General features: G+C 42.3%; 1 protein-coding gene across 2 annotated transcripts in view; it reads right to left on the bottom strand.

The window, feature by feature from the left end:
* Wdr89 (WD repeat domain 89) overlaps positions 1-12,615 on the bottom strand; it is a 39,846-nt gene extending 27,231 nt beyond the window's left edge. Inside the window, exon 1 of one of the 2 annotated variants that reach the window (XM_031356789.1) lies at positions 12,386-12,615. In XM_031356789.1, coding sequence (XP_031212649.1) covers positions 12,386-12,526 — 141 coding nt within the window. In that variant the 5' untranslated portion in view covers positions 12,527-12,615. The remainder of the gene's footprint in view (positions 1-12,385) is intronic. The other variant, XM_031356790.1, reaches the window with a different exon arrangement.
* Between the last annotated feature and the right edge of the window lie 370 nt (positions 12,616-12,985).

Consider the following 12,985-nt stretch of genomic DNA (forward strand, 5'->3'; position numbering starts at 1 on the left):
TAAAGGCATGTGCCACTACTGCTCAGCCACATATTGGCTCTTAGCTGTCAGTAATTTTAGTTCTAGGGAGTCCAAGGCCCTCTTCTGGTTTCTGTAGGCACTGTAAACAAATAATGCACTTTAATATGTGCAGGGATACATGCATATACATAAAATAGTAAGATATGTAAAATGTTACTGGAAAGACAGCCCAGAAGTTAAGAGCACTGGCTACTCTTTCAGAGAACCCAGGTTCAATTCCCCATACCTACATGGTGGCTCAAAATCAGTTGTAACCCTAACTCCAGGGATTCAGTGCCCTCTGACTCAGTGATATGGGCCTTTTTGCATCAATCATCAATAAACAAAATACACCACAGGCTTGCCACTGGCCAATCTGATGTGACTATTGTCTCAATTGAGGTTCCTATTTCTTAGATGACTGTAGTTTGTCGAGCTGACATAAAAATAGCTACCATAACATGTACACATAATTAGATATTTGCCAGGTGGAGTCAGTTTCAATGTTACTCTAAAATGTTACCCTAAGTAACCAAGCAGAAAGATGCTGCAATGCATTCCTGTTGATGATTCCTTAAACATCCACAGTTGACCAGTGACAAGGCTTCTGAACACTAAGGAGATTATAATCATGTTACCCCCTCTCATGCATATGGGGCGATCACATCTAAGGCCTGCAACCCGGACAAAACGACCAGGAAGCGCAGGTCTTCAGATCAGGCAGCATCTCAAGATATTGACAAACTGACAGCTAGTGAGGCCTTCTTTTACATTTCTGGGTAGGATCACTATTTAACACTCCAAGCTAGGAGAATATTCTAAAAGAGAATATAAATCAAAGCAGGAAGTGGCGGGGCTGGAGAGCCACTCGTGGGGAGGAGCATTTGCTGCCTTTCCACACACAGGACCTGAGTTGGGCTCCTAGTACCCACACATATCACATGGCTCACAAGTGTCTGTCACTGCAGCTCCAGGAATCGGAGGCCTCTGGCCTCTATGGACACCCCCACACACTTACATTACACATAATTAAAATGATAAAAATATATATTTAAAAATTAATATTTAGTCTCTTCTAATATTTGTGCAATAGAGTATTAAACATTTGTACTATATCATAAGATCAGAATCTAGGAAGTTCCAAACTCTTTCTATTCTCTTCTGAACATGGTAAAAAGATCTTAACAGAGAAACAACAAGAGGTGTAATTCTTGAACTGTCCTGTAAATGCCAGATATTAAGAGAAAAAAAATTGACTTTATAGATCTGCTGTGAAGGATAAAACAATGCCTGCTGATTGCTCCCTCACTAACACTAGCCCGGGCCTATCCCTGCGTCAGCACTTAGCCGCCCCGCCAGTGCTGCTGGTTACTACTGCCATCTAGCAGCAGATCCAACAATAAGAGAATGCATGGCTTACTCGGGATCTGTTGTCTGGTCTCCAGACAACATAATCAGAGTAACAGGTGCTTCTGATGCGGACTTTGACAACTAAAATTGAACTCAATTTTTCTCGGGAGTTTCTCTCTCCATGGGCAACATAAATTATTTCCACGTGAACCTCTAAGATGTTTTACCTCAATTCTAATTTCTCTATAAAATTTCAACCCCATTACTCTAGAGCAATGGTTCTCAACCTGAGGGCTGTGACCCCTCTGGGGTCGTATATAAGATATTCTGCTTATCATATATTTTTATTATAGTAGCAAAATTACAGTTATGAAGTAGCAATGAAAAGTTTTATGGTTGGGGTCACCACAACATGAGGGACTGTATTAAAGAGTTGCAGCCTTGGAATGGTAGAGTCTGCCTAAATCCCTACACACTTGTATATGCCACCAAATATTCAAATATAACCAAAATGGGCTTTCCTGTGTTTTGTCTCTATTAACTTCAAATCCTACGCATCTAGGCTCAAAATCAGACCACCTTTGACGAAGGAGAAGACAAGCCTCAGAAAAGCAATCTAACTCCCCTCCCTCCATTCTTTTTTTTTTTTTTTTTTTAAAGAAAGCAGATTTCTGCACAAGAAATAAATTAAAAAGTAACAATATTGATAAGCCATCCATAATCACAGCTTTGAGAATGTCAGTTCATGCCAGCCTTCATTCTCTTAAAACTCCATGCCTTAGTTAGGGTTACTATTATGATGAAACACTATGACCAAAGCAACTTAGGAAGTTCAAGGTTTATTTGGGTTACACTTCCTTATCACTGTTCATCAGCAAAGGAGGTCAGGACAGGAACTCAAAGAGGGCAGGAACCTGGCTAATAAAGCTGATGGAGAGGCCATGGAGGGGCGCTGCTTACTAGCGTGTTCCTCCTGGCTTGTTCAGCCTGCTTTCTTACACAGCCTAGGACCACTCTCCCAGGGGCAGCCCCACAATGGACTGGACCCTCCCACATCAATCACTAATTAAGAAAATGCCCTGCAGGCTTACCTACACACTCTTATGGAGACATTTTCTCAGTTGAGTGTCCTTCCTCTCCCTGACTCTAGCTTTCCTCAGATTAACATAAACTAACCAGCACACTCCAGGAAGGCAGTATTGAAGAAGCTAAGGGATTGGGCAGATTGCAATATTACATGTTTCTCTATCTTCAGAAAGCACTCAATAAACAATAGTGTATTCTCTAGCTACTTCAAGAAACTCAACAAGTATTCAAAATGCTACTTTTATTTTACAAAAAGGATAGGATAATCTTAGGTTTCCAGAATGCAGTAAGTACTTTATGACATTATTTTTATGTAAAATGCAAACCTACACGTTAATCATTTAAGATAAAAATAGCCCAGTGATTCATAAATTGCATTACTTGAGAATGGCTTAGAGGACTGTGTTAGTCTCAAATTCCTTTCTTAGTTCTCAAGTAAGACTCAAAAAATACTTTGCAATCTTAAAGAGAAAGTTTAGAATAACTTCAAAAAAAATAATTCAGTGCTACATTAAGGCTAGAAGCATCACAGGTGGGGGGAAATGTGAAAAAAATCGTTTCAACCTTCATTTTCTTTCTTTCTTACTGAAAAACAGATTCCTGTTATGCATGCTGACAATTTTAGGTCTGAATAACACAGGACTAAGTTTCCGAGGAGAAAGAGGAGGGCTCTAGAGAAATCATAATCAAGATACAAAGACCAACAGCAACCAGGAAGTATAAACATGGGTGAGGAAGAGACGCTTATTTCAGTGGTGTAGTGAATATAACAGGTCCTCATGCCCCTGGAAATAACCCTCATTAAATTCAGACATGAACTCAGAGGTGGGTCTAGTTGTAAGGAGGAAGGGAGTCATCAGGAGTGGGACAAGACAATGGGGGAAGTTAAATATGGTTCAGCTATGTATATAAAGATGTCATAATAAATCCATCATCTATACTTAATATATGCTCACAAAAAATATATTAACACAGAAGGACACGAAGGCACATCCGAGAGTTCATACCCATGAGCTGAGTCAGCAGTGACACAGATAACAGGAGCTGGCTTTAGGGAAAATGGGTGTACAAGACTTACCCTTGCTACCTTTTGCTGGGGGCCGGGGGAGGGGGAGAATGGGGACACTACTGCAATGACAACAGGACAACTAGCAGCAATCCCTGGACCATGTTTTCTTTTAATTACCACACATGGCTATTCATTGGTCCTTTGGTGAGCATCGGTGATGTAGCACGCACTGAGTTCTTACCATACACCATGTGCGGTTCTAAATGTCTTTTATACATCGTACCTTGTTCAACCTTCTGGGAAGTCCTATAAAGTAAGTGCATTTACAGTACGAGCTTTTATTGTTATTTCTTTTCTTTGATCATTTATTTTTTTGTCTTCTGAGACAGGATCACTACAGGCTGCCTCAAACCTGCAGTGACCCTCTTGCCTCAGTCACTCAAGTGCTTGGATTACAGGTGTGCACTACCACATCTGGGCATCTCATCTGCTGCTCACTCAAGTGCTTGGATTACAGATGTGCACTACCACATCTGGGCATCTCATCTGCTGCTCCCACATTAGAGTTAAGTGATTAGGAACACGACCGCACTTTCTGGCATTGCGGGTACTTGGGTGTAGGAGCATCGCCACGGCTAAAGGCCTGCCTGAGTGTGCTCAGCACTGACCTGAGCAACTTTGTGATAGCCTGTTTCATACCCTGTCTGAGAAGAGACTGGGAAAATTAAAAGGGGCTAGGAATATAGCTCAATGTCAAAATACTCACCAAAAAAAAAAAAAAAAAAAAAAAAAATCACAAAGTCCTGGATTCTACCTCAGAAGGGGGTGGGGTGGAGGCACTCAACCACAAACACAAAGATTAGAACGGAAATGGGATTCTAAGGTCTAACCACCCCTATGCTTCTCCCCCTACTCTCCCCGATTAGCTACTGGAACCTGAGCTTAGGCAAAGCCTATACATCAGTCTCTTTACTGTCCTGGCTGTCCTGAAACTCACTATACAGACTAGGATGGCCTCAAACTCACAGAGATCTCCTGCTTCTGCCTCCAGAGCACTGAAATTAAAGATGTGTGCCACCATGCCCCACAATGCCTACACTCTTTATTAATTATATGTAAGTACACTGTAGCTGTCTTCAGACATGCCAGAAGAAGGCATCTGATCCCATTATGGATGGTTGTGAGCCAACATATGGTTGCTGGGATTTGAACTCAGGACCTTCGGAAGAGCAGTCAGTGTTCTTAACCGCTGAGCCATCTCTCCAGCAATGCCTACACTCTTAAAACACTTCCTAATAGTGTCTTTTAAATAGTAAGGAATATATTTTACTTTATTTTTATATGCCTAGGAAAAATGTAATATATGCGTGAGAATTTTTATCAAATAGCAAAACTATACATAATACAAAAATCAGGAAAACATATAGATAATTTAAAGTAAAAGAAAGGAAACCATGCCGAGCGGTGGTGGTGCACACCTTTAATCCCAGCACTTGGGAGGCAGAGGCAGGCGGATTTCTGAGTTTGAGGCCAGCCTGGTCTACAGAGTGAGTTCCAGGACAGCCAGGGCTACACAGAGAAACCCTGTCTCAAAAAACCAAAAAAAAGAAAAAAAAAAGAAAAAAAAAAGAAAGGAAATCATACATACGGTAAAAAAACATATTTTTTTAAAATAGTAGCTAAAGAGCAATGAAATACTATTTTATGCCTGCCTAATCCAAGCTAGCAGCTGGTACTGATAAGCTTGTGATCAAATTAGAATACCCTAACAGTGATAGTGTGAATGGATACAACTGTTTTGATCAACAGTTTGCAACACCTTGGAAACAAAAACACTCTACAGGTCTGCTATCTGTGAACTACATTATCAGTAACTCAGCACTTAAACTTTCGTGAAGACACGTATTTTATAAAGCATTTGAAAACGTCCATGCAAAAGCCAGGTGTAGTGGTCAACATCTTTAATCCCAGTACTTGGGAGAGAGTTCTGAGCTCTGAGTTGGAGGTCAACCTGGTCTACATAGTGAGTTCCAGGACAGTCATGGGTACAGAGACCCTGTCTTAAAAAAAGGGGGGGGGCCATTCAAATATAAAGCGATACTAGGCATTTTATTTATATTCATTGAAATTAATCAGCATAATTCAAACAGCCAAGCATCCTACTGCTAAAATATATAAAGTATATACTTGTGAAAAGCCTTCATACTAATTTTTTTAAGGTGATGAAAGTATCAGTGATAAGAAATCTAGTGTTATTGTGGTTACCTGCAGTAAATGTAGACGTTTCTAAGGACTTATATTGAGCCAGGCATGGTACCTCACATCTTTAATCTCAGAACTTGGGAGGCAGAAATAGGCGGATCTCTTGAGTTCAGGGCCAACCTAGTCTACATAGAGAGTTCCAGGACAGCCAGGGAGAGAGAGAGAGAGAGAGAGAGAGAGAGAGAGAGACTCAAAAAAAACCAAATAAAAACATCATCAGTTTTGAAATATAATTAAAATTGGAAGGCCAGAGAAACAGCTCAGTGAGTAAAAGTGCTTGCCAACAAGTCTGGTAACCTTTGTTCCATCCCTTGAATGCATTTGGTAGAAGGAGAAACAATTCCTTCAAGTTGTCCCTCGACACACACACAAAAAAAAAAAAATGTAAAAGAAAGAAAATTAAAAACGTGCCAGCATGTGAAGTACTCTCTTCTAGATACTTATGTCACATTAATAATTAATAACATGAAGTAAGTCAAGGGGGAGGAATTTTATTCAATTAACAGCGTTTGTCAAGTACAGGTTTAAGCCCTTTAAATATTCACCACAAATAAGAGGTGCTTACTGCTATTCAATTTCACAGCTGAGGAAACTGAAGCATAAACAGAGCAGTTAAAAATAAACAGAAGAGGGCTGGTGAGATGGCTCAGTGGGTAAGAGCACTGACTGCTCTTCCAAAGGTCCTGAGTTGAGATCCGAACAACCACCCGTAATGAGATCAGACGCCCTCTTCTGGTGCGTCTAAAGACAGCTACAGTGAATTATGCCAGAGTGAGCGGGGCAGGAGCAAGTGAGGCCCAGCAGAGGTCCTGAGTTCAATTCCCAGCAGCCACACACATGATAGCTCACGGCCATCTGTACAGCTACAGTGTACTCATACCCATAAAATAAATAAAAAAATAAATCTTTAAAAAAATAAAATAAAATAAACAGAAGAGACAGTGATGACTGGGACTAACCCAAGCAGTTTCACAAAAATCCTGTGCTCTTAACCACTAGCTCTGCTGTTATTCAAGAAATGGTAAGTTCTTTTTTATTTTTTTATTTTTGTTTTGTTTTGTTTTTTTCTTTACTTTGAAACAGGGTCTCACTATGCAGCCCTGGCTAGCCTGGATTCACTATGTACATCAGGCTAGCACTGCACTCCATGGTTATCTCGCCTCTGCCTCTGGAGTCCTAAGATGAAACACATGCATGACTATACCCAGCCATAAACTTTTTGTTAGAAGGGACAGCAAGGGGTTGGAGATGTAGCTCAGTGCAAAATCACTTGTTCAAGCATGTGTGTGTGGGAGGGGCAGTATTCCATCATCAGTAAATCTATAAAGACAACAAAGAAGATTGTGGGTACAGTCTTGAGCAACAAGAGAGTAAGCAAGAGAGAGTGAGAGTGAGAGAGAGAATGTGTGTGTGTATGTGAGAAAGAAAGAGAGACACTGACAGACAGACAGACAATATGCTCACACTGAAGCAGACGGAAAACAAATTTGAAGCCAACCAGGACTACAGAAAGTTTGTCAGATAAACACCACAGAGAGACTGGAGCCATCATTATTATGTCAATACCTACCCACCCACCTAGTCCTTGAAGACAAGTGTTTTTCCCTCCTCTTTACCTAGCATTTTAAAATCTAAAAACCTACAAAAACTACTGAAATGTTAAGTACTAAATTACTTTTTCAAATGTATAGAAAGATGAACACCCGTGACTTTCAGAAAACATCCAGAATATGTAGTATTGCTCCCTTATCCTTTAATTCTGTGCATCATTTACCCGGAAGCATGGAAAGTGCTGTGATGTGTAACTTCAATGAACTGTAATGTTCTAGCCAGAAGGGAAAACAAAAAGGGCTCCTGGCTGAACACCATCTGCTCCGCAGAGCCTTCCTGCCCATGGCCCCACCAATTCCCCCTCCCTTTACTTCATGGACTCAATAACAGTGCATGTCTGTTATCCCAGCACTCCAGAGGCTGAGGCAAAAGGATAGTTCAGGCTACATAGTAAAACAATGTTTCAAGGAGAGAGAAAATAGGAGCTTGAGGGTATAGCAGTTTGGTAGAGCGTTTCCCTAGGGTGTACAAAGTCCTAGGTTCATTACTCAGCATTACCCGGTGTGGTTGGTGAATACCTGTAAACCCAGCAGGCCATCCTTGGCTACAAAGTGAGTTTAAAGTCAGAGATAAAAAAGCAAAAAGGGCCAGGTGATGTTGGCCCACATATTTAATCCCAGCACTCTGGGCACGCAGTGGCAGATCTAAATTTGAGGCCAGCTTGGAGAGTCCAGAAAAACCAGGGCTACACAGAAAACCCCTGTCTTGGAAAATGAGAAAGAGAGAGAAAGAGAGAGAGAGACAGAGAGACAGAGACAGACAGAGAGACAGAGAGACAGAGAGAGACAGAGACAGAGAGACAGAGAAAGAGAGAGAGAGGGAGGTACACAGGTATACATAACCCAACCAGCCTTGATGACACAGGCCTGCATGAGACACTATGTCAAAAATAGATAAGTAGTTTATTATTTACATTCTCTTTTGTTTATTATGTCACACTAACAATTAATAAAGTTAATGAGAAAAATTGAAGAGATTGATCAAACCACTGGCTTGTCAGAGCCAAAAGAAACCTGGGACAAATGGCTAACTGTAGTGCCTATTAACATACCAAAGGGCATGCTGGCCTCTAGGTTCCCTCAACAAGGCTGGCTAGCAATGCTGCCAGTTCTGTTGGGATTAAAGGTAAAACACTGTGCCCAGCACAATGGAGAATTTAGAGGATTAAGAAACTAAGGACTCTGAGGGTTGAGTTATAAGTAGCTGGCAAGAAGGGGCACTGTCAATAGACAGCCAGCTCAACAGACCAATAGCTAGGCACACAACCAGGTTAGTCATCTGTAGCTATGCTATAGACTTCTAGCCAATAGACTGTGAAAGAAAACAATCTAGGCCACTTCCAGACCTGGCCCACAGAAACTTCTCTCACACACGTATGTCTCCTGTTCCTTTTCCCCTCCTAAGCAAACTAAACAAACACAATTCCTTATGAGGTTTTTATATGACAATTGCCTAACTGGAGCTGGGGTTTCACACACACTTATTCCAATGTATCTATATGTATACTAGTATACAATATATACTAGTACTTAGCAAAGCAACTCACCTGTCTCCCCAAAACTATGAATTCTAGCAAGAGAATGTCTTTGTGTGAAGATAGGGGAAACTATGAAGTTGTCAGAGCCACTCCTGAGTTTTGCTGAGGACAGGAAAGGAACCCAGTTCTCCATAAAGCCTACTATATATTCTCAGAAGCAGCAGGACTCAGAAAGTTTGAAGTGGTTGGGTTTTGTTATTGTTGTCTTGACACTGGGTCTCATGTAGCTCAGGCTGCCCTCAAACTCACTGTGTAGCTGAGACAAGATCTTGGATTCTGTCTACAACTTCTAGTTTTTCTCCTCCCCTCAAACTTGACCTTCTACATGCAATACACTGTCACTCCCAAGTGATTTGGTCGTCTGAAAGGCTAGCTTCCTTATCATAAATTCCCATTACCTAAGATCATGCTACAGAAAGTGGGGGCATACATACAAACCTATGACTACAGTAAACTGGAAAAGAAGCCACAGAATAGCCAACTTCCCCAAGAACACTAGTGTTATGATCTCATAAATAATTCAAAATGGCATCAATCAGAGCCATCATGAACTTCAAGCCACATGAACTCCTAAGATGACAGTTCTCTGGATGATTAATTCTAATCTTACAGTAGAGGATTATTCGGTTACCTCTGCTGTCTGAGAGATGCTCAGGTCTTTCGCAGCAGTTTGAAAGTCTACCTTACCAGTTACCTAACATAAACTTTTTCTTTTAAAGTCCCTGCTACAGATTCAGCTAAACCACAGGGTATCTCACCCTTCAGAGTCTTTGTGGAGAGCTGAGAAATGGCTCCCAAAGACACTTAAGTCCTACCTACTTCCTAGAACACATCAGCATGTCTGACTATGACAAAAAGGCTTCACATTTCCAACCAAGCATAATGGAAAAAATAAAGTTGGACTATCTGGGAAGGCTCTACATACCACAAGTTTCCTCAGGGGGAGGGAGGGAGTGGAGACTTGGCTAGAGGAGGAAGCAGATGGTGATGGAAGCAGCCATTACTAACTGCTGCAAGAGGAAGGAGCTACAAGCTGAGTCCATATGTAATCCCAACACCTGGAAGTCGAATAGAGGAAGGTTACCATGCATTCAAGGCCAGCAGGGACTAGAGTGTGAAACCATCTTTAAGAGGAAAAAAAGAGCCACAGCCTAACCAATATAGTCACTAGAAGCTCAAAAAGGCTAGAAAACACAGCTTCCCTCAAGACCACCAAGAGGTTCAGGAGGCCTTGATACCTTGACATCATCCCAGAAGCAAATTTTAGACCCAAGTTGAAAGATGATACATCCGTATTGCTTGTTTTTTACCTCTGTGTACATGTCTGCGTGTGCCTGTGTGCTGGTGCCTACAGAGGCCAGAAGCAGCTCCAGCTCTTCTAGACCTGAAATTAAAGGCCTTATAAGCTGCTCATTGTGAATGCTAGAGACAAAACCTGGGTCCTCTACAAGAGCAGGAAGCTTCTGGGGTTAGGGGAACAGCACAGGGTCTCTCTCTGTAGCCTTAGCTGTTCCGGAACTCACTAGGTAGAGAAGGCTGGCCTCCAACTCAAGAGATCTGCCTGCCTCTGCCTCCAGCATGGGATTAAAGGCATGTGCCTTTACAGAAACCCTGTACAGAAACCACTCCTAATCACTGAGCCACCTCTCCAGCTCCACATTTATTTAGTCCTAAGTCACTAAGTCTGTGGTAATTTGTTAACGGCAGCTGTCTGAATCTGAAACTAAGAAACCCTTTCAAATCCTGGATTTGAGGCCAACCTAAGATAAATGGTGAATTCAGGACAGCCTGGGGTATTGTGTGAGAGCCTGTCTCAAAAACAATAGGGCCAGTGGGAGTGCTCATGTGACAACCTAAAGTTGATTTCCTGGACCTACAAGGGGGAAGTAGAGAGCAGATTCCCAAGTTGTCCTCTGGCCTCCACAGTTTGCAGTGCCATGTGTCTCACACACTCAAAAACGCACTCACACACACACACACACATACACGCAAGCTTAGCAGTGATTTGTATATATTCCAACTATATATTTGAACTCTAGCACAGACCCCTACAATGTGGGGTTTTCTTTTTTTTCTCCATTTGATTGTTTTTTTGTTTTAGAGAGACCACTGAAAATGTAGAAATGTAGGGTTTCTGTTTTATTTCTTTCTTTTAGCATAAGAGTGGGAAAGCAAAGCAAAGCAAAACAAAACCAAAACCAAAACCAACAACAACAAAAAACAATGTCTTAAGCTGGATGTGGGACACTCCCAGCATGCAGGAGGCAGAGGCAGGTGTATCTCTGAGTTCAAGGTTAACCTGGCCAACAAAGTTCTAGGCCAGCCAAAACTACAATAAGTTGAAGCCCTGTCTCAAAAAAGCCACAACAAAGATATAAAAAAAGCAATGTCTTCAGTTCTATTTATAATAAATAAAAGATGCAGATTCGGTTGCTGTGAAAGCCTGTAATTCCAGCACTTGAGAGAACATCAAGTTCTCTAAGTTCAAGGCCAGCCCAGTTTACAAAGTGAGTTCCAGGACCACCAGAGCTACACCGAAACAAAACCCAAAACCAACCAACCAAATCTGAAAGTTGAAGAAAACATAGTCATGATTTTAAACAAAGGCGGACGTGAAAGAAACCACAACAGTCACGTGGGCTCTCTTGTTACTTTTGCTCTCTGTTCTATAAAATCTGAGATAAGAGTACAAGCCAGACACTTCTCTGGTTCTCTAGATAATACTGTCCTGACTCCAAGACAGGTTGGTAAGTGGTCCACACAGAGGTATCTTAAACTTACACTACTAACCAGGCCGCATGTTTTGTGGTCCTTGAACATGAAGCAGAAAGAGGTAGAGTTGATATCAATAACATAGACTTCAAGTCCACATCTTCACTGAATTATCACAACACTAAGAAGCAATCTGGCACTGATCAAGCACTTTAACAACCTGAGGTTCACACAAGCAAAGTTAGGAACCAGACCTTTAGACTGACTCCTTCCTACCAGTTCATCTTACCTGGATAACAATAACCAATTAACTGGTTTCCGGGTCTACTGTCTAGGATTTTAAAATAATTTCAAGTTAGGAAAGAAAACAGGAGCGTCTTACTAATTATACCATCTTTATTTGACCTTCGTGGAAGCTGAATTCCATCAATTTAAGTTGTCAGAGTTAGCCTAGATGAGACATTTCACAAAAATGAGCTGCCTCTTAGGTGGTTTTTGTTGTGAATTACGTCTTTTGTGAGTGTGACAAAGTTTTCCTAGGAAGCACTGGGTGTGGAATGAGTGAGAGGAAGGGTAGGCAGAGCGAGCATGGTCTACCTACCCTTCCTCGAACCTGAAGCAGAGACGTTCAGGTAGACACACATCCAGACATACAGAGACCCACGCGGCCCCTGCGCATGCATGACTTTCACACCACCCGCTCCCCTCTGCGCTCCCCGCCCACGGCTCTCCACGCGCATGCCACCCAGTGGCCGCCGGTCCCGAGAGCTGACCGCCCTGGATAATCGCCCAGCCCAGGCCAACCAAGCAGAAAGTACCTCAGCAGCAAACCCCACACTGGAGCTGGAGAAAAAGCACGCTCTGCCCACGGCCGGCTGGAACTCCGCCCTCCGGCTCTGATTGGGTAAAATTATAGAGGAAGCTGAGGCGGATTGGTTCATAGCACAGAGGCGGACCATAATATGCGGGCTCCAAGAAACGGGAGCCGCGCGCCTTTGCTTGCTACCTTCCGATTGGACAAGAGCAGAAGATCTGCGCGTGCGTAACTCAGCCTACGGACCACGCCTTACAACACCTCCCTCTAGGTCAGGTTAACGGAAGTTCTGGCACCCAGTTTCCTGGATGTTTGGCCAATAAAAGGCAAGAACATCGCCGATTCCGCCTTTTTCAAGCGGATGTGGCTTTGCAGCTTCTTCCAGCACTTCTTTCGTTTCCTCGAACTGGAGTGAAAAGTTGTTACACGGACTAGGGTATTGAGGGCGAGGCAGGATTTGGTGGATCTGAAATAACCACACGTAATCACAAAGCCCAGCGATAGAGGCCGGTTTAAACAAACAGTACTCCAGCATGGGTATGACTCAAGATTGACAAGAGCTCAGTTACAAAACCTAGAGGTTAGTGTTGCCTCGACCCCAGGG

This window comes from Mastomys coucha, unplaced genomic scaffold (assembly GCF_008632895.1).
Source record: "Mastomys coucha isolate ucsf_1 unplaced genomic scaffold, UCSF_Mcou_1 pScaffold6, whole genome shotgun sequence".
Classification (NCBI taxonomy): Eukaryota; Metazoa; Chordata; class Mammalia; order Rodentia; family Muridae; genus Mastomys; species Mastomys coucha.